The 22,066-nt window shown below is 32.7% G+C and overlaps 3 protein-coding genes across 8 annotated transcripts in view; 1 reads left to right on the forward strand and 2 right to left on the reverse strand.

Moving 5' to 3' along the window:
- The window catches only part of LOC109535692, a 133,231-nt gene extending 125,550 nt beyond the window's left edge, over positions 1–7,681 (reverse strand). The window contains exon 1 of the mRNA XM_048670703.1: positions 7,469–7,681. The gene's annotated coding sequence lies outside the window, so the exon portion shown is untranslated. The remainder of the gene's footprint in view (positions 1–7,468) is intronic.
- The window catches only part of LOC109533006 (vascular endothelial growth factor receptor 1-like), a 29,298-nt gene extending 12,094 nt beyond the window's left edge, over positions 1–17,204 (forward strand). For 5 of the 6 annotated variants that reach the window (XM_048670692.1, XM_048670690.1, XM_048670695.1 and 2 more), the window contains 23 exons: positions 80–242; positions 593–732; positions 809–1,013; positions 3,196–3,344; positions 3,404–3,593; positions 3,874–3,997; positions 4,386–4,585; positions 4,824–5,002; positions 5,256–5,403; positions 5,513–5,695; positions 5,885–6,040; positions 6,124–6,251; positions 11,685–11,844; positions 12,318–12,421; positions 12,480–12,630; positions 13,201–13,425; positions 13,512–13,680; positions 14,455–14,540; positions 14,611–14,900; positions 14,999–15,210; positions 15,311–15,416; positions 15,969–16,251; positions 16,713–17,204. In XM_048670692.1, the coding sequence (XP_048526649.1) occupies positions 80–242; positions 593–732; positions 809–1,013; positions 3,196–3,344; positions 3,404–3,593; positions 3,874–3,997; positions 4,386–4,585; positions 4,824–5,002; positions 5,256–5,403; positions 5,513–5,695; positions 5,885–6,040; positions 6,124–6,251; positions 11,685–11,844; positions 12,318–12,421; positions 12,480–12,630; positions 13,201–13,425; positions 13,512–13,680; positions 14,455–14,540; positions 14,611–14,900; positions 14,999–15,210; positions 15,311–15,416; positions 15,969–16,251; positions 16,713–17,059 (4,098 nt within the window). In that variant the 3' untranslated portion in view covers positions 17,060–17,204. Of the gene's footprint in view, positions 1–79; positions 243–592; positions 733–808; positions 1,014–1,697; positions 1,837–3,195; positions 3,345–3,403; positions 3,594–3,873; positions 3,998–4,385; positions 4,586–4,823; positions 5,003–5,255; positions 5,404–5,512; positions 5,696–5,884; positions 6,041–6,123; positions 6,252–11,684; positions 11,845–12,317; positions 12,422–12,479; positions 12,631–13,200; positions 13,426–13,511; positions 13,681–14,454; positions 14,541–14,610; positions 14,901–14,998; positions 15,211–15,310; positions 15,417–15,968; positions 16,252–16,712 lie in introns of all 6 variants that reach the window. The other variant, XM_048670694.1, reaches the window with a different exon arrangement.
- LOC109533007 (C-1-tetrahydrofolate synthase, cytoplasmic) lies at positions 9,372–11,565 on the reverse strand. Its single transcript, XM_019898190.2, is given in 2 exon segments — positions 9,372–10,994; positions 10,996–11,565. Coding segments are annotated over 2 exon segments (1,965 nt in total). The 5' UTR covers positions 11,359–11,565; the 3' UTR covers positions 9,372–9,392.
- Positions 17,205–22,066: the final 4,862 nt, after the last annotated feature.

Here is a 22,066-nt window from a genome sequence, read left to right on the forward strand (position 1 = left end):
ATAATAGTTTTTGTACGATAGAGTTACCAAAAAATTTATTATGTATATAAAAGGTTTAAAGTAGGTAATTCTATTGTAGGAGGACAAAAAACTATGGACTACCTTCACTCAAACTCAGGATACATCTCCGTTTCGATCAGTTCTGTATATAACAAATATGACTTATTTGGTTGTTGGATTCTACATATGCCAGTACGACAGTATACCTAACGAGCAAGATCAAATTTATTTATATGTGAATGGTAAGTTAAAATATTAATGTAGTAGTAAGTTGATTCACGGAATATTTAATCATGGACCCATGCAAAGCATGCTATATAGTTATAAATAATGTTCGAGGAAGATTTCTACGATATCATAGATTTTTACCATATTTCCGCACAGAAAAATAAAAGTTAAAAATCGAGTTTCTCAGTCTAGTTATTTCTAAATATTCCATATTATAGAAGGATATTGTATTGAAATAGCGCGAAGCTTTTGTAGGCCCTTAATTGAACCAATTTCAAGTTACTCAGTAAATTTAAAGTTTTGAAAAAATGATTATTTCATAACAACAGCGGCAAGCAAAAATATTGATTTCGTTGATTTTTAGATTCTAGTCATCTATCAGTGATTGATAATGAAGATATATCAATTCTTCACGCTGTCCAGTACGAAGACACCATCATTCCTTGCCGGCCTTCAGCACCGGATATTCATGTTAATTTACTGTATTTTGAAAACGACGAAATGGTAAGTTTTCATTAAGTTTATGAGCACTTGCTAACACACTACGAGTAATGTTTAAAAAAAATCCCTCGTTACGCAGCAAATACGCCCGAAAAATGGTAGAATTATAAAAACAGATGAGTTAAATGAAATGAACTTAAACACAATGTACCGATTTGATCCACGGAAAGGGTTTTGGACAAATGATACATTAAGGCCAATTAAAATGAAGAGAAATAAATGGACATGCACTTTTTCACGTTCTAGCAACGTTCTCAAATTGCAAGTACCGATGATTATTGAAGGTTTGCGTATTTCCATCATAGCGCTTTACTGCTATACGCAACTGCTAATTAGAGCTGTGTATATAGCGTTAGGGATTTTGCTTTTTCCATATTTATTAAATGATTTATTCGCGACATTATAAATGACGCATCTGCACCATATACAAAGAATAATAATATGGCTATTAAATCAAAAGTAGAAAACACACAGATTTATTTGAAAGAAAACTATTTTTAAACTTTTAATGTTATACAAAAATATAAAGAAACTGGTGATTAGAGTGTGCAATGGACACTCGAAAACTAAATATTTACTAAAACAATAAGAAAAATTGATCTATTAAATAATTAAACTGCTGCTATTTCCTTTATAAAATTGCTAATATTATTTATTAAATAGGGATAACTATTTTGAATTGGTTTCAGTTACAGGAAATCCGAAAACTAGAAATAATTCACAATTTTTCTATTTTTTCATTAGTTTGTTATAGCTATCTAGTTTACACCAATAAGCTACTTTTCTTTAACCTAAATTACTAGATGTACATTCTTCGGCTTTGTACTTCCACAATTAATAATTTAATTTTAATGATACATCGTTGCGGACGATAAGTTTTTCCATTTCCATTTTTGGGTTTAATTCATGCATTATATTTTCAATTTCATTTTAGGGGCTACTTTAAAAGGGTTACATTTATTTTACAGGTTGATGCCAAATTTGACTCCAAAATCGGATTTACTCTAGCTGTTAGCACTATTACCTCAGGTGGCTATTATCAATGTAACTTTAATCGTGCAAGTGATAATGCTAACGAATTAAACAATTTTATTCTTCAAATTATTCGTAAGTAAATTTACAGTCCGAGGTAAAGGTCATATTAGCAATGAAATGTGCATGTCGCCATGCAGATCTTTATCATCTTGTTATTAATGCTGCAATACAAATCAAGTTGTTACTCTCATTCAATTATTTTCATTGCATTTTCCATGTTGTATGTTCTTTACTTGTACTCCGCATGTTTATTTGTGAATTTGTATTAAACCTTTTTCTTCTAACAATATTCCTTTACAGGCAGTTACTAAACTAAACACCTTTTTCCAAAACTTATGGCTTTTTCTCCATTTCCCAAATTTCAATCTTCATTCTAGCTAATTTGAAAAATGTATCGAAATTAAGTAGCAAAGGAACCCGCCTGAATGACTAAAACTTTCGACTAATTTTCAAGACCTACAAGTTGTGAAATTTTATTTGACGCAGTATTTAGTCACAGTTTAGTCAACATGACTCATTTCAGTAGCGCTTATAATTTTTATTTCGATTGTTTTTCGACTCTGAGCAGATTTGCAAGAAGGAATAAATGGACAGATTATTATAAGTCATTTTATAATTTCTTGAAGGTTTTTAAGGCAATTCAGGACGGAAGCAAAGCAAACATCAAGCAATAATGTTAGAAAACCTTGATAATGTTCCTTGACCTAAAGTGTGTTAAATGAATGGATCCAGTAGGGTGAAACGAAGTGGCGGTAGCGGTTTTGTGGTTATTGTTATTTTTGCGCTGATTTCATAATAGTCTTAGCTCTTATTTGATTATATAAAGAAATTGAAAAAACGTATATTTCTTGGGAAAGCTGCAGCATCGCGAGGTTGCAAAAAATACTACTACTGCTACTACTTATAGCTGAAAACACTGAAAAATAAAAAATCTGCTTTTGTATTCCACATCTCAAAAACGATATTTAAAGGGGCGATTTTTTATTAATAACTTCACATAAAATAAATAATAAAACACACTTTTTTGAAAAATCATCATCAACCCGTGTTCTTAAAGTGATATTAATTCGTATTTTATATTATCACCAAGTAAATATTCCTGTGTAATATTGCTATGGTTTTTACTAAATCAGCTAAGCTTGATTTGTTTGGCAAATTACCAGATAGGAATGCATTTCATATAACACTCATCAGCAAGACAATGTTGGTCACATAATGAAGTCCTAGCAAAATGGATAATTGCAGGCTATTTAGATTTACAAAATAGTCAGCTAGTAGACTATTCTGAATATGTTGTTTTTGCTTATCAGTGTATTATGATTTACCAGTTTGCATGTGCTTTCTACTTAATTAAAGAAAATATATCGCTATCATGAATGGGTTGATATAAATGTTTCGTTCGTCTGAATTATATTTTTCTTACTATTTAAGCTCGCAAAACTTTCCTGGCTAAACCCGTTATCCGGGACATTTCACAGAATCACACCGAAGTGGGTGAAACATTCAGGCTAACATGTCGGATAGCAGATGAAAGCAGTGTCATTTTTAAATGGGAAACTCCTCGAGGAACATTCGCCTATGTAAGATAAAAGCCACAATTAAACCACTAGAAAGCAATAATTAATCAGATAAATCTCAGGGAAATAAGCAAAACGAAAATGATGTTATTCTTGAAAGCCTGAAAAGATATGATATAAATGGGTCAACCCATTTTGACTCCACAATTATGGTAGTCAACAGCAAATTAGATGACATGGGCTTATATTCATGTAAAGTATCCGATCGGCAAGATAATCAGGAAGAAACGTCGATATTCGTTTTTATTCATAGTGAGTAATACAGGTTTTTTTTCATCATATTACAGTTTCCACGCTCTTATTATAATTTCCGATCAAATAAAGTATAGTCCGAAGACTTTGTATTACGAAATTTTAAAATGCAACAGTTTATTTAAAATACGTTTTGTAGAGCTATCTAAATGTGCTAGTGCAAAAATGTTTAAGTTATACACTTACAATTGCTCAGGAATTCACTTTTGTAGGGCTCAAAAAATGGGATATAATAATTTTACTTAGAGAATAAATTGTTATTTTTCTTCTGTATTTCTAGATAAATATGACTGCTCAATTCGATTGCATCCGCAAAACAATCTAACCAACATTGAAGTATATACTGGAGAGTCCGCCCAATGGATAATAGATGTGTCAGGACATCCAATGCCTGAATTGACATGGTAATAATGGAAAAATAATCTTACTACTCAAGTAAAAATTGTCTTAGTCTGTTTATACGTTTTAATCAATATAGATATATGAATAAGCACAGATTTTGAGACGTATTATGCTCAGAAACCTCCGAGACCTGTTTCGATTCTATTACCTTTCATGTGCCGGATTCGGCCTGAAAACATCATTAACTGGGGTTACCTGAGATAACCAAATATCGCAATATGTTCTTCTTTACACCAAAAACCCTTGTTTCTGGTGTAAAAGTTTCGTTGTTATTCAGTATAGAAATATTTAATCTGGGCTTGTTATCCAACTTGCTTAACCGCTTTTGATCAAAAAATAAATCATAGTCATAGAGTCATATGTTTTCACCTTTATGGAATATTTTTACAGGTACGATACTAATGGGGACGTAATACAAAATGACGATATGTACGAAATTAAACAGTATGATGATAATATTATGTATAAAGTGAAAAAAGCCTCACTTAAAACAGCTGGGACGTATAAGGTACAGGGAATTTCATATCGCAACCAGGAAACTGGAAACTGTCCACAAACGCAAGAGCTTTTGCTGAACTTATATGTATATGGTGAGCGAATTCACTTACGTCTTCAAAGATATGACAAGATCCAAGTATAATTACAACTTTAATGAGCAACTTACTGAAACGTGTTTCTATCGCACAAAAGTTGACTTTGCATAGTGTTGTTCAGTCGAAACAAGTTTCAAAGTGTTTTTTTGAAATGTTGTTTAACTGAATGACTTACAGGAATTTCTGCCTTTCAATATCGGTAGTGCATCAACATTAAACTATCCTTCTTTTATAGAAAAACCTACAGTTTGTATAGGATCGAGAGAAACATGTAAAAGTAATCACATTAAACGGCCAAACATCTATAAAATAAATGAAGAAATTGAAGTTGAATGTTCTGCAATAGGATATCCGCTGCCGGTCATCACATGGGAGCTAAAGCAATGCCTAGGCAGTGAATGTTCGTTCGAACCAGTAAGAAATATTCTGCTATTATTGATTGCGTCTATGTAAGAAAGGGATATTTCTCGGGTCGCACAAAATTTAGCAAGGAATACATAAGACCCAACCCACAATAGCGGTATTAAGTAATTTATAAACCTTCCAAACATCAACATTTCAAATAAAATTCTCTTTCTTGTTAAACCGATAGTAAACTTTAAAAATGTTCTTAAACGTATGTATGTGGAAACAAAAAACAAATCTGAGAAAATGTGATTTTTTTCAGATTGAGGGAGAAACGAAGTTTGTATCCCGTAAAAATTACTTGACCAAAAGTTATGTGAGAATTAATGCCGAAAGAGATGGCATCCTTAAGTGCAGAGGGTCCAATGGTTTAGGCGATGACACATATAATACTACGTTTTACATATCTGGTAATTAAATTTCAAGACGTTTTTTACAACCATTGTGAAACAGTTGCAAATTTTTATGGGTTTATGCATCAGCTATTCTTAAAATTGTTCATAAATCACTTGATTTCAGATGTCAAAGATGGATTTGATGTATTCGAGTTTGGGGAGAATTCTATTGAGTTAAGGAATGGATCAGCTCACGAAATAATTATTGCCGAAAATAGCACGATAACATTTACCTGTGGGGTTTGTCCCAAAAGATCCGATACTCTAGATGTCTTTTTAAATGATAGTTTACTAAAGAGTGGTGAAAGTGAGTTTTTCAGCAACATTATTCTCTCTTCTGTTAACTTCCATTGCTCAAAAACTGAATACATTTGATTCTGGGTAGGGAAACCCATTACTCAAACCCCAACCGCAATTATCGCAAACAGAAAGTATCCTCAATTATCATATAAGCAACAACCTAAGGTAATGTAATTTCTTGTATCTTGTATTTTAGGGCACAGTCTTCATACAGTCGGAAATACTCTATCAAATAAAACGACTATAACTCTTCAAGACGCTCAGCTAACTGATTCGGGAAGTTACAGTTGTCGAATAAGAAATCTGCATGATAACTCCTACGATTATCTAAATGTAACGTTCACAGTCAAAAGTAAGCACATGGGGAAGTTGTATTTCCAGATTAATTTAAATGAAATACATTAAATTAGTATACAAGATTCAACTGATTTGTAGAGCCTGAGAAACCTGTTATTTGGGAAAGCAATTTAAACGGCGAAGTTTTGGTGGATTACCCAAATATGACCTACGAACTCTACTGTCATGTTAGTGGCATTCCAAAGCCCGCAATCGAATGGTATAAGGTAAGTTAAAACAAATATCAAATAAATAACGATATATCAATGCGCTCTGTGAAACGTTACAATTCATCTGTTCACGTTAGTATCATTTCCATTAGAGACGTTTTAATCGGCTTCAAAACAAAACCCTTCTTAAAACTTGCTCACGACTTTTGTTTCAGCTTATTAATATCTTTAGGTAGAAACAGTTCCTTCTAGAACTTCTGATAAATGAAACGTTTCAGTTGGTTATAAAGTCAACAAAACAAATAAACACTGAATTTTATTTTACAACAAATACAAACTAAGATATTGAGAGTTTGGGTTAGTATTATTCATTAAAATACACGCTTGTGTATTTGACCAAATCCTTTGTCATATTTTAAGAACTATTACCCGCATTAAAGTATCTTCTAATCAACAGAGTCCTACCTACTATAGAAGTACATAATTTTACATACATTTTTTTTTCTGAATTTTCAGAGCCTCTCCACATTCGTCTAGCCGAAATAATTTGTTAAAAGCATACTTTCTGGCAAGATATAAAAATTAAATGTAACTGATGACAACTTTAATATCGAGAAAACGTACTCGTAAAATGCAAAAAATGATGTAGTACTTTTTAAAACATTGGGCGAAACGATAATAACATATTTTCATTTCTCTATAACCGGTAAACTTGAAAAACATTTTATTAAACGCAAATACATAATCGAATCGGACTCAAAAAACGAAAGGAAAAACTTAAATGGCAGATTAGTAAATATGTACATAAAAAACTGACAAAAGAGTAGGGCTTTTGTGGCCATCGTTTAAAACTGGTGACTTTTTCCGGCTTTTAGACCGTGATAGAAAATATTTTTTTCGGACGTTTTGCACGAGTGGCTTGCATATTCAGTGCTGTTTTCGCTCGAAATCTTACAGTTAATTTTTTTGGACTCCCAAAAGAATATCGAGAAGAAATGCGCTTCCACGACGGCCTAAAAGACCGAGGCAGTTCATAGAACATACAATTTTCTTTGAGCAATACATTCAACTAATAACATGTGGATTAATGAAGTTGTACCTAAAATTGATCGACAATGTTTTGCAAAACCAATGGTGAAATATTTCGAAACACTCTAGCAGCAATTTGGGAAAAAAAAATATGATGGTAAACGTGAAAATATTTGGATTTAGCCAAATTTCTATACTTTGCTCAAAACTTGCCAAAATAAAACGGACATAGACAATGGACTAACCTGAGCCGGGTTAAAAGCAGCAGCAAAGGACAAGTCATCCATCTGCAGAATCATCCAATGCTCAGGGCAAATTTTCACTCACTCACTCATTGAAAACTTGTAAAAAAATTCGCAAAATGTCGACTCCGAAAGGCACTTATGTGTGCAACACTCGAAATCGATGACAAATAAATGGGCAAATATTTAACTCAAATGCGCTTCCGATCGAGCGGTTATATGAAACCGGTATTGGGAATGTTTTGTTCGAGTTTTGTGTAAACACATTCATTCATAAAGATTTTGTAAACAAATTGAAAAAAATATTTGAACATTGGCTCAATTTTTATAAATATCTGAGCAACATTGCCGGACTTCTGAGTTGATATTTTCTATTCATAATATTAACATTTCATTTGTTTATCAATTAATTGTTACGATGAGGAGTTAAACCGCTCTAGATCGACTACGTTCCGAAACGGTTTTAACCTATCAAATCATCAAATTTTTTTATACTTTTTCCGGCTAATTCATTACGGTCTTCAAAGTTAATGAAAACTGTATGCCTTTTTTTATAAAAGATGTACTCAATGTTATCCAAAAATCCATTTTAGGTAGATTTTAAGACCAAATTATTATTTAAAAGTTTCAGAATACAGGCTGAATTTGTCGCCATTCGTCAAATTCGATAAAAATACATAATTCCCGTTCGCTTAATTAGCAACTCCAGCATAACAGAAAAAAACTAAACTTTTCCATGGAAAAGTGCTTTGGAAAAATTAGCTGCAGCACTTTCAGGTTAGCCCTGAAAAAAGTATATTTTTAAATTATGACATGATAAGGAACAATATGTTTGGTAGGTCCAAGTGAGATAAGGGATGTTTAAATAAGATGAGATGAACTTAATTGGCTGAGAAACAATTAACCGCTTAACAAAAAATAATGATTTTCAATTTTTGCATTCAAAACATATTAACATCAGAATATAAGAAAGAGAAACAAAAATATCAGGGTTAGTTATCGTGTAACACTAAAGTTCATCAGTTTAAATTGTATTTGCGAAAATATTATTTAGGCATTAAATAATTCAAATTTATTCATCATTACTTTTGCCTAAAAATTGAATATCAAAAGTAAACTGAAATGTTATTAGCTGTACGAACGTACGATTTTATTTTATTAAATTTATTACATCAGGACCCAATTGCACCCTTTAAATAGTTAACGAAAAAATTAAAGACTCGTATTTTTTAATAACTAATGAAGAGTTTAATTCTAAATTATTCTCCTAAGAATTGAATACAAATGAATTGTCCTAGAATATAATATCTGTAACTTAATATAATATAATTATAACATTTTGCGTTTACATTTCCAAAACAGTGATTATAATAACCGACGACATGTAAACGCTACTTTAACGTCATGTAAAACTGAAACAGCAATTTATGCATTTAAATTGGTCTCCGCTGATGATTCTGATGATGATCATGATACTTAAGATGACAGAAACAGACTTTTTCTAGATAATTTCTGGCAATCCGAGTCAGATGAGACCAAAGCAATTTCGAGAATCTTAATTTACCAACTCATTTTAATTTTAGTGCTGAGTTCCAGAAACTCAAAAAGTATTTACCCATTCGAGAGATCATTTAGAGCTTTTAAATTTTTATGTTCCAACGTCAGTCAGTTTGTCTCCAATAAGCAACTAATTACTATATGGACGATTAAACGTAAAATATTTAAATAAACATGGTCCCCAGTTGAAGCAGGAATCGAAATAGTTTAATAGTATTTTCATTATTCTAATAGTCTGCCAAGTGACCAGGTAATAAGAAAGGGTCTAATTATAATTTCGAGAAATATACTCTATTCGTTCCTGCGCCCTTCAAAGCCCAACAGTCCCTCACAATAATAACATCATTTCTTAATCTCCCAACATGTTTATTTAAAATAGTCCTTCAATTTCCCCCGTTTCTACATTTAAATCGATATCGTATATTGCTGGCCTTGTTGGCAATCCAGGAATTCTAGTAATTTCCCGTGTTAATGGTATTATGAATCCGGCCCCAATTGCGGCAGAAACATCCTTAACACCCAAAGCAAATCCAGTCGGGGCTCCTTTGATTGCAGGATTTCCAGTTAATGACAATGGGGTTTTAGCCATACAAATCGGCAAATTGCCAAATCCTTGTTTCTTATATGTATCAAGTTTTCTGTGCGCCTGTTCTGTGTAGTTAACTTGGCCCGCTCCATACATTTCTTTGGCAATTATTTCGATTTTCTCTCTGAGTGGAAGATTCAGATCGTAGAGGAACTTGAAACTACTGGGTTGTTCTACAGCTAGAGCAACAGCGTTTGCTAGATTTTCAGCACCTTTACCTCCCATTGACCAGTGTTTGGCAACAATCACTTTGAAGGCTCCAGCTTTTCCCAGTTCCTCTACCAGAAATTGCACCTCCACATCAGAGTCAGTTTGATAATGATTTATAGCAACTACAACGGGAAGCCCATACTTAGTGGCATTGCTTATGTGCTTTATTGCATTTGGTAAGCCGTTTCTCAGAAGGTCCACGTTCTCCTGAGTGTATTCTGCAGATAATGGCTCTCCAGGTTTAACTGGAGGCCCACCCCCATGCATCTTTAAAGCTCTGATCGTGGCCACCAATACCACAGCACTGGGAATATCTCCTGATTGTCTACATTTTATATTGAAGAACTTTTCCATTCCAATGTCGGAAGCAAATCCAGCTTCAGTAACAACAATTCCATCCTCTCCTACGAGTTTTAGGGCAATTTTATCAGCCAGTATAGAGTTGGCGCCATGAGCAATGTTGGCAAATGGCCCTGCATGGACTAACACAGGAGAACCTTCTAGAGTTTGCAACATCGTCGGCTCTACTGCGTCCTTGAGCAAAACCAGCAAAGCTCCTGTCACCACCAAATCATCTGCAGTAACTGGCTTTCCAGTTCTATCAAAAGCGACCACCATTTTCGCTAATCTACTCTTCAAATCTGCTAGATCAGTTGCTAGTGCTAAGATGGCCATTATTTCACTAGCAACCGAAATCATAAAGCCTGTTTTTCTGGTCAAACCGTTTTCTGTTGGAGACTGTCCAATAGTAATTTCTCGCAGGAATCGGTCATTAATATCAACCACTCTACTCCAAATGACCTGTTTAGGATCAATGTTTAACCTGGCAAAGTTCACTCTTTCTTCTTCAGTCAAACTGTCCGGGTCAGTTTTGCTGATTCCCAATTTCTGCAATCTCCGCAGTTGAATAGTCGCAAATTTCCTTGAACTATTAACTTTAGGTACTAGACGATCATACAAAGCCTTATCTTGTTGAGTGGCTTCGTGGAATATTCTGGCATCCAGCTGGGCAGCCAGAAGATTATTCGCAGTTGTTATTGCATGAATGTCGCCAGTTAAATGTAAATTCATGTCCTCCATTGGGAGAACTTGCGAATAGCCGCCTCCTGCTGCTCCGCCTTTAATGCCAAACGTTGGACCTTGAGATGGTTGCCTCATTGTAGCGATAGTGTTTTTTTCTCAATATCGTGGATAGAGCTTGAGCCAATTCTAGCATGGTGGTACTTTKACCTTCTCCAAATGGTGTGGGTGTTATTGCCGTTACGGCCACATACTTTCCATTGGGGCTGTCCTTAAGTCTGTTAAGGACTCTCAGAGAGATTTTAGCTTTCTTACTCCCATATGGAGACACTTCGGTGGGCAGCAACCCGATTTCCTCAGCAAGTATATTAACATCTTTCGGAGTATGGCTTCTGGCAATTTCTATATCACTTGCTACTGGCGTTTTCGGATCCAAATGCGATAGTTTTAGATTCCATAATGTCTTCACTCTACTAATAGAGGTTTTTGAGGCACCAACTGTAACAGATCTTGCTAACATGGCGGTCTTATTTTGAACTGTTTGTACTGAATTCTAGCAACAATATCTTGGAATAAATACAATAACATATTTTGCCATTAACTTTGATTGAAAGATTGCTCATCTGTTGTGAAGGTACAGGTTATTTTAATGGAGTTTCGTAGATTGAGCAAGAATTGTTAAGAATTGGTTTAACAAAAAATATCCTCAAAGTTGACAATTTTTTTGTGTGTACTGTTTGCAATGTTTACGAGGTTTTTCTTTTTTAATTTTTAATACTTTGATGATTACTGCTGATCTTTTCTTGCATAATTTGCGTTAACGATGCGATTTTTTTGCGGTTTTAGGACGAAATCTTGATTACTGAATCAAAAAGACTTACTCTGAAAGATGATGGAACCGTTCTTCTATTTAATAAAACCGAAGTGGGAGACGAAGGAATTTATCGATGTGAAGCATTGAATTCGGAAGGATCGGAGTTTCGTCAAGCGCCTTTAAAATTCAAAGGTAATTTTTCTAAATGTTCAATTCAACGATTATCTACGGATAGGATTTTCTTGTACATGCGAATGTCTGCAAAGGTCGCACTTTAGCAGCGGTTTGAAAAATATCCGTGTATTTTTTTACAAACTTTGCTGCAAAAGGAAACTCGTCAACATTTTCTTTATGAAATTAAAAATGTAAAAATACTATTTTACTTATATTTGCAATAAAGATATAGTTTGCAAAATTAAAAAGCGTGAATCTACGGAGCTACACGCACTGAACTGACAAAAGATGATACTACACTTTTTTCTAGTTATGCAGATTAGTTATTAAAATTATTATATTTAGCTGACACTGAAGCGCAAATATTTCAAAAAACTAGTTACCTTAACTAATATACCAAAATTATGGTTATTTTTTCCGGAAACAGATACACTAGAATATAGATGTAACAATTTTTTTTACTACTACTAATAAAATATTATTTTTTTTAGTAAAACCTGTTTCGGTGGTCATCTATTATTACATCACTGGAGCCATTGGATTGCTTTTACTAGCCGCTGTTATATATATTTGCATAAGAATTCGCAAAGAAAGGGTAGATAGAGGTGAGAATGTATCCACAAGTGCTCATATTTATTTCTTCTGTTCCATAGGAATTGCGCCGTGAATTGAAACTGCTTGGTCTAGAAAATTTCCATAATGGAAACCCGGAGAATCTGAATCCCGATTTGGGAATTGACGATCAAGCTGAACTGTTGCCGTATAATAAAAAGTTTGAATTCCCCGCAGAAAATCTAAAAATTGGTAAGAAAGTGTTGCATTTTTGTTACTGGTATTCTACTAATTTTAAACATATCAAATAATTATTAATTTACTGAGTAAGAGCCGAAGATACTCGTATTCTCACAGAGCCATAGTTTTCTAATTGGCTTCTCGGACTAGAAGCGCGTCGGTTGGAAACAATTATTTGAATAAGTTAAATAAGAATACATATTTTTTAATAAGAAAACACACATTTTTTTCAACTGATATTCTAAATGTCAAATAAATTCAATTTTATCTCTCGATAATGAGAGGGATGTTGTAGGTTTTGAAAAATCTATAACAGCGCCATGCTAAAATGAACAGCAAATTGTGGAACTCAGCGTTTTTATATCGAACATTAAATAAAGCACTAAATAAATTAATAATTCAAATAATCATAATTAATATTAATATTTTGAGAGTCAATTGTGTAACCGCTCATAAGGTATGAATAAACACCAGTATTAAGTCTTATAAACTTAAAGCAAAATTAACTTGTCTTCATTATACCTCTTCTTATTTAAATATTACCATTTGGATTTTAGCTAATCAATTAAAAAATAATTTTAGGAAAACAATTGGGTTCTGGTGCATTTGGAGTAGTGATGAGAGCAGAAGCCAAAGATATAATTGAAGGAGAGTCCAAAACTACAGTGGCAGTAAAAATGGTGAAAAAAAACGCCGATCAATCATACATTAAAGCATTGGCATCCGAGCTAAAAATTATGGTCCACTTAGGAAAGCACATTAATGTCGTTAATTTACTTGGAGCATGCACAAAAAATGTTGCAAAAAGTATGTGCAGTAAAACAATTTGGAGTTTCGATCCATTAATGCTAATTTCCAGTACAGAATATAATTCGTTTTATTTGCTGTTTCAGGAGAACTGCTTGTTATCGTCGAGTTTTGCCGATTTGGAAACCTCCAAAATTACATTTACAAACACAGAGAATCCTTTATTAATCAAATTGACCCTGTTAGTGGAAATATAGATTACAATATTGGGGCAGATCTACTAGAAAGGTCATATTCTGTTTCAAGCGATACACGGTAGGCTATAGACCTTATTACTTCAATTAACCAAAATATAAAAAATCAACAGGACATATTCGTTTTCGTCAAAAGTTGAGCTCAAGTTATTTGATCAAGAGAATTTGTATAACAAATATCACTTACAAAGTAAAACCTAAAGCTCTTCAAATTAAGTGAGCAAACTCTTATTAAGTTTCAGTGCTATTTAAAGCGAATAAATGGCAATAAAAAATAATTGAAATGAGAGATTTGTATGACGTTTTTACTGAAAAGTTTTTATCTTGTAAATATGTTACGTTTCTCATACATTCCAACAACAGAATTACCAAATAAAATAATACAAAAAGCGATATTTATGAACTTTTGTAAATTTCACACTACCGAAAAGCGAATACTTCGATTCTTAAAACACTTCCGTTAATGAGCATTATTATATGTTATACAATGTTAAAAAATATTTACTCTCTTCGCTAAATGTGCATATATTTCTTAAGTATTCAGATTTAATAAAATCGAATACTAAATATGCTAAAATTATGCAAAACACACGGTGCATTCTGTTATAAAATCGGGGTTTCTAATCTTATTGGCTCAACGAAATTTCTAAACTTAATAGTTCAAGCTACCATTGGCAATTATAAAAATTAAAATATCCAACAACAGCTATTTACTAAACTTTTAGACTAAAAGTTAATTGAAAATATATTTTTCGTTTCCCATTATTTCTTACTTGTTGCCTATTCTCTGCGTGAATTTCAATATCACGCAACTAAAGAAATGAAAAATTTTCAGCCGCTCTACAATGAGGTCTCAATCAATGCAAGATTACAGAGACCGAGCTCACACTATGAGCGCAAATACTCAAGTTACTTCATTAGGTATGTTTCTCATTAAATTAATTTTTGCATATGCTTTTTGCCCGAAATAAAATATATAAATCAATTTCAGGTGATGAAAGTGTAATGCTGAGTAACAGCAATAACAGTATACAACCAGAGTGGCGATTGAACTACAGAGGAGATTATAGAGGAGACGTAAAACCGATTTCCACCAGAGATTTGTTGACTTGGGCGTTCCAAGTGGCCAGAGGAATGGAATATCTTGCCTCAAGAAAAGTTCTCCATGGAGATCTAGCAGCCAGGAATATTCTTCTGGCGGATAACAATGTCGTTAAAATCTGTGATTTTGGACTAGCAAAAACAATGTATAATGACAACAACTATAAGAAAAAAGACAATGTAAGAACTTCAACTTCAACAATTAATAGCGCCATTAAGCATAATAATAAATAATAATAATTAAGCTAAGTCAACGAGGTTTTGTTTTGCTTTTGTAGAATCCTATACCTGTAAAGTGGATGGCAATCGAATCGTTAAGAGATCGAATATTCTCCACGCAATCGGACGTATGGTCCTTTGGTATAGTTTTGTGGGAATTCTTCTCTTTGGCCAGAACGCCATATCCAGGAATGGAAGCAGATGAGCGCTTATATCACAAATTGGTCGAAGGATTTAGAATGGAAGCGCCAGTTTTTGCATCTCAAGAAATGTAAGTTGTATCCTCCGCACTCTAGTTTCATGCAATTTATATCTACACAGCATTTGCATCAACATATAGGCAAATTCAAGTACATTGATTTTTTTTATAGTTATAACATTATGCTGAACTGTTGGAATACTAAACCTCTAGCGCGGCCATCTTTTACCAAACTCACAGATTTAATTGGAAATTATTTAGAAGATAGTGTTCGTAAGGTAAGTACTATGTTTTAACTCTTTTGTGTTAAAATAAATGTTGGCTTTCTGTCTTGTGGTCTAACAGTTTTGAAATGAAGTCTCTTAAACTAAAATTTTAAGCCATTTACTTTGAACGTATTCACGGCTCCAACTCCTAAAGATATTTTAATACTACTAACATTATTTGCCAATCAAACCAAAAACATTTGAATTAGTTTGATATTTCATATGCCTTGTACGTTTTGCGATCGTGATGAGTGAACGTTTCAATTAGCATGTTAGAATTGTTTCAAGCCATGGATCGTTGTTTAATTCGTATCCTCGTTTATTTGTCTAAGTATTACTTATTTATCTCAATTTGCTAATATTTATCTTAATTAAAGTGATGACAAAATTACGCATTCGATTCGGCCTTGGACATCTGCATTTATAACTAGTGGAAACCTTATAATAGGGATTAATTAAATTGGTTCAGGTACAGTGATGGAAAATGCACTTAAACAAGGCACCACCCATTATGTTTATTGTAGACTTTACTATCTAGTGATAGTTAATTTGGACTCATTACAGCACTACGTCGATCTGAATCAAACATACATCCAAATGAACATGGACAAAATGGAAACTAACGATTTCCTTGCAATGCTCAGTCCGCCTTCTTTTGATGTGTTGTCTACTCCCGCACCAAGATATGTGAATGCCGAGGTGTTTGACGATAATTCAGTAAGACCTCAAACTGCAGGAACTTCGAATGGTTACCTTTTCATGGGCGGCAGTAAAATATTTAGTCCAAGACTTGAGACTGATGATATTTTTAATTTTTCACCTGAACTTAGAAAAGAACGAACTTTGGGCAAGTATCCAATTTTTTATTGAAATGTGTTAAAAGTCCTATATGCTGTATTTCTCCAAAATAACTTCCATATTTTTGTTTATCTAAGTTCTAAGTTGAAAATTTCTTCCGCGTTTAAATTACTATTTACAGAAGTAGGTACAGCACACTGTTAATTCACTTCATATAAAGTAACATGATATGCAACAACTAACTATTGAAATAAATTGCATTTTCCAGCGAAATTGTACATAAAAGCATGTACGGTTGTAACAATATATCACATTTAAACGCACAGAGAACTTGTTAAGATTGTTGTAACAGCGACCTTATTATCACTTTACACTTTTGCTTTAAAATTAGCGTTCCTTTTTGTTATACCAGATAAATTTTTCTATGGTGGAAAACTGCATTTTTTAAAGAATTTCTTTTGTCTAGTGCGTTCAAATAAGTAAATATAATAAAAATAATACAATTTTCAGGTTCTCAAGAACTGAGGCCAATATTGCATTCCAATAACGAGTCAGATGCTGAAACCGGATATCTGACTCCCATAACACCGATAAACAGTATTTCAAATCCCACATACCTTCAAGTCCCCGTACAAGAATCTCGAATACCTGGAAAAGCTGTTCCACAAGTTGCCAAACCAGCTGGAAATAACTACGTTATATTGCCTCAATATAAAAACGATATCAATGAGAATTCGAAAGATGAAGAACATGATTCGTCAGTAAAATTCGGTTTAAGGAACAACGCAGGAGACATTGGAAATAATGTGCATTATGTAAATAGAGACAATGATATGTGGAATTCTATCAACGTGTGAAATGGAAAAAACGTGAATGGTTACATGAGTTACAAGTTACCGATTGCAGTTGCGCCATTACTTCAAGAGATTAAAGTAAAGTTTATTTCATCACGAATTTTGTCAATGTGCCATTATTACTTAATAAAAGCTGTATTAATATTTGTATTAGTAATATTTTTGAATGTATGTGGTTTGATGGTTTGACTGCAGCAGATTTATGATCGATTGTGTAAATAGTTCTACTCGAGAAAGATGTTTAGTTTTGTATTTATTGTTGTATTTTTGTACAAATAAAACATTCAAGAATTTAACTATTTATAATAATTTTATTGAATAATTCCATCCATGGACAGTAAAATCATTAATAGTGATCAATCAAATTTTGGTCATCAGAATTTGGACGAGGTCGTTCTCTAAAGAAAATATTAATTTAGTCGATGGAACTGCGTCCTTAATGGAATGGTTTTTCAAAACATCTTTATTCAATTGATTTAAACAAGTGCTCAATTTTATTTCTGTTGCACTGATAATTCTAAATAAAAAACCAATTGAAACTGGATTCCATTAATCACTCAGACGTGAAGCTGATACATATAATAGTTTCCATATTTTAAAATAATTAGAACGTTTTTCAGTGTTTTGCTTAACGGGATAGATCTCATGTGTAAAAGCCTATTTTTTACACTTGAATTTTTGTTTACTGAATATATTAATAGTTTTTCCACATTATAATAAGAAAGAATCGGATTTAACTAATTGACTTTGAAGTTGCAAAAAAGCAACCACATAAGCTTTTGTTAGAAGTTTAAGAATCGTAAAGATTAATGGAAGAGAACTAAAAACAGTTTAACGACAATACTTGAAATTACAATCAGATATTCATATTGAAAGCTCCCACAAAACTGGACCTCGTATATTTGTCTGAAATTGTCAATCGCTGCTTCTTCCGCATTCCCTGTTCACTAGAATGTAAACAATGGGTTCAGAGTACGAGTACTTTGGGAGTTTCAGCCAGTAACCATTTACTAAAGTGTCAACTGAAGCAAGCGGATTGAAGATTTAWTGATCTCGGTCATTTCAATAATTAAAATAAAATAAGTGCCAAACATTTATACTTATAATAATRCGTTAAACTGTTTATCAGTGATTCAAAAAGTTTGTGAGAAATTATCAATATTATAAATACAGATCAAGACTCATTAAGGTCGAAACGATTACTCTGTTCGGCAACCTCCCTTATACTTCGAATAAATGCGACTTATATTAAATGCAATCCCTGGAAAAGTTATGGAAAGTGCCGATACTTTCTTGACTCTTACGTTACTATTACTACTAGCTTATTTGAGAGAGAAGGGCTTAAACTCACTTTTGAAATGYTTTAAAACAGTTTTATTTATTTCGCATCTTTAGATTCCTAGAATCTGGTTCAGTGTTTACGTTTTCACATGCTCTTGTTTTGCTCTGATGTGACGCGCTAATCAATTAAACCCTTCACAAATGAAACTAAAAATTTTCCTAAACAGATTCTCCATAATATTTGAAAGTATACTCTGCTGGTTGAATTGCTTTTTAGCCTAATTATTTTATTGCTTTCTTATGAACTTGTTATGTAATTCTACTTAATTTTACTAAGTGGTATATTAATCTAAAAATAGATGCATTGCACTGAAAAAGACCAAAACAATATTGCCGTACATATTTTAATAACATTCACGTTTCACAAAGTCCATCAATGCAATATTTAATACCTTTTATGGTACCTATATGAATATGTTTTACCAACTGGAATTTAATCAATAGTTTTAAATCTGAACGGTTTATATGGTGTTCGAGGCTTTCGTGTTTGCAACACCCGACCAGTTGTAAAAAAATGCTATGTAAAATTGCAGAAAATCGAAAACCGCCATTATAAATTAAGCACTCGCAAAATAAATTTTATATAACGGCAAAGAAAAATCTAAAACAAGTTGCGTCTAGATAGTTGTTTTATTAGTTCATATTGCACATAGTGGACGTACTGGATATTCACTGGTCGAGTACTTAATAGATTACAGAAATGCATTTGAATTTTGCAATTATTGCATCGAGAATATTTGAATGGAAAGGAATTTCCGCTGTATAGCCTGAACGTCTTAAGAGAACCGCAAGCAGAACAAAACAAAATTAGCATGTGCAAGCAAACTTGTTTAGTGAAAATCTATGTTGTCGAATCTAAGAAAATTTTTTATCGATTAATACACGCAAAACAATTTATAATTTTAATATATATTTTTTTATTTTGCCGCTAATCAACAACGTTTATAAGCGTCTTCACTTTTGAAGCTTCTACTTTCCTCTCGATTAATTTATCAAGGGACAAGATTTTAGAAAAATATGTTTTGTCCAACTGAACATCAGGTTTATTTAATTAAGTCTTCCATCATCACTTAACTTGGTATTGTCAACATTCGTTACCAGACAGACACAGTTTACCAGACAATTAACAACAATTTGTTGAACAACGCTTCCAGACAACCTGGAAAATTGTCCTCAATGTACATAAAAGTTCATTTTAAGACAATATAAAAATATATTCATTGCATAATTTCTAAAAATATTACAGCTGCTTAAACGTTCTTGCCCTTATTTCTTTAATGAATCTGTGAAAGTGGCATTCTCTTCACTTGCAATTACTTAATTAATTTATCTAATGTTCAGTCACAGTTACTTGGTAGTTTTTATTCGTTCGATTTCCACTGATAGACACACAATTACTTATATTGTTCTGGTGGTTCTAGTAATAAGGACGCCTTTCCAAAATGTTGTGCATTAAAGTTTGCGTTCGCTTAATAAATAGAGTCAATTACTTGTCTACCTGTTGCAATACAAGCTGTGAGTGGTATTAGTGTAAACCTATAAATAATGTTGAGAACCAGTTTTGGAAGGAAATAGAAATAATCATATTTTTACGTTAAATTTGATTTATTATCTATAGGTTTTATTGTGTGCATGTTTGCCGCTATACTAGCTGTTTCACATCTCATTGCAAAATGAATGCATTTTATGGTATAAAAATGTTCTATATATTAAATTACTTCAGATATTGACACAGTATCCATGAAATTTTCCGCAAAACATGAAATGGTTTGAACATTTGCTACTTGTCGGTTGCAACGATCTAGTCACTTTTAAACTTTATGGGTGCCAACATATACATATATTTGTCTTAAATGGGATACTTAGAAAAGTTGTGTTTATGGTCGATCCGAGATACGGCCTTCAAGCGAATGATAATAGTTTAACTGTTTCGTCCCGATTCTGGGTTACTTGATAAACATCACAGAATATTTTTAAACGAAAAACCCATACAGACATAAAAGTTGGCTTCAAACCGAAGCTATCCATAATTCAGCCGCTTTTGATGTTAGCAAATAACCTGCAGAAAATAAACCAAAACGGACATGAAACAACAATTCTTTTCAGAGACATCAACAAAGCTTTAGATAGTGCATGGCATAAAAATTACTTGTTTGGCAGCGGCCCCAAAACTTTAGAATTTTGTTCAAACTGTGACTTTAAAACTCCGATTACTCTCTAAAAAGAGCCCATTTTAATCATTTATTCGGGATTTTTTATCAGCATGAGCAGGTCAAAAACACTAAGTGGTTGAGAGCCGATTTTTCGCAAAGAAATAAATATTGTTGTTCTTGATTGCCATTTTCGCACTGAAATGTGCAGTAAACCAAAAATCGGTGAAAAATTACTTTTGCCTGCATCACTTGTCGCGATCTAGAAGAAATTTTATCTCCATCATCAATCAATCTGCAAGTATATTCAGTAAGGCAAATAAGTTGAATTTTACAATTTTAAACTAACTAATTGTTGACACAAAATAGTACAAAGTTGATAAACGCGAAATAGTTTTGTATATTAAGCCAACTTTATCCGATGCGCCTCGACATTTTGTTAGTGGTCGTTTTTCGTTTTTCGAATTGGATTTAATTATATAAGCATAATAAACCTTGCGGCCAATTTTTACTAGCGACAGAAGACTAAAAGCAAGCACTCTATCTTCATAAGCACATCCCGCAAATGCAACTGGTTTGAGATACAAAATGATTCAATTAAAAATTTCATTTTGTTTTTGGCTGTAACCTCTGTAATCGCACTCTTTCAGAATTTTTTTTCCTAATTTAAATGTAAATTTAAACAGTGCTTCTTATTTTATTTGTGTTAAGTGACAAACTTTTGCCTTCTATACTTACAAAATCAGATGCGAAGAAAATGTAAGAAACGAGAACGTTTCTAAATTTAGAAAAAAATCTATAAAAATATCGTTAATCGAAATATAACTAAAGATAATAAAATATCGTTAGTTGTACATTATAAAAAAGTTTCAGATGATGAAAAGGGAGCTGACACCCCAAAAATTCCCTGTATTTCATTCATTTAAACCAAATTTTCTGCAAACTGAATGAACCGGAGCGAAAAAACCGAATAGAAATTCGAAGTTCAACACCCCGAATCTGAAAACTGCTATTTTCGACATTAGTTTATAAAACAAAAAAACCTGTTCTGTTGTCCTCCACTAACCGTAAAAGTTTGTCGGTGGATTTACAAAACACCTTGTAAAGATCAAATCAATGTATTTACTCGCAACTTCTCGATGATGAATTTTTGACGCAGTTATTTAAAGGTAAGTAATTTTCTAAAACAAATGTTTCCAGTTTGTTGACAGTGTTAGAACATTAACTAGTTGAAGTGATAGTTTCTTGACCGATACACGAATAATTGTGGTCTATTAACCGAATACACAAGGAAAAAAACTGGGACAGTTTGTTAACTTTATAAACTCTTTTCTTTCGAAGCTCATCAGGAGACGACAACAGGGCAACTGGAGTAAATAAAAATATTTAAATAGCGATACTTGTTATTTTATTTATTATAGATATTTGAACATCAGTAAATAATTTTTGTTACGCAGACAAAAAAACAAAGTTGATAATAAATTGAAAATAAGCTAATAAAGTAAGCATGTTATGAGAA

Source organism: Dendroctonus ponderosae, unplaced genomic scaffold (assembly GCF_020466585.1).
Source record: "Dendroctonus ponderosae isolate FM_Combo_2020 unplaced genomic scaffold, Dpon_F_20191213v2 Dpon_F_20191213_1, whole genome shotgun sequence".
Classification (NCBI taxonomy): Eukaryota; Metazoa; Arthropoda; class Insecta; order Coleoptera; family Curculionidae; genus Dendroctonus; species Dendroctonus ponderosae.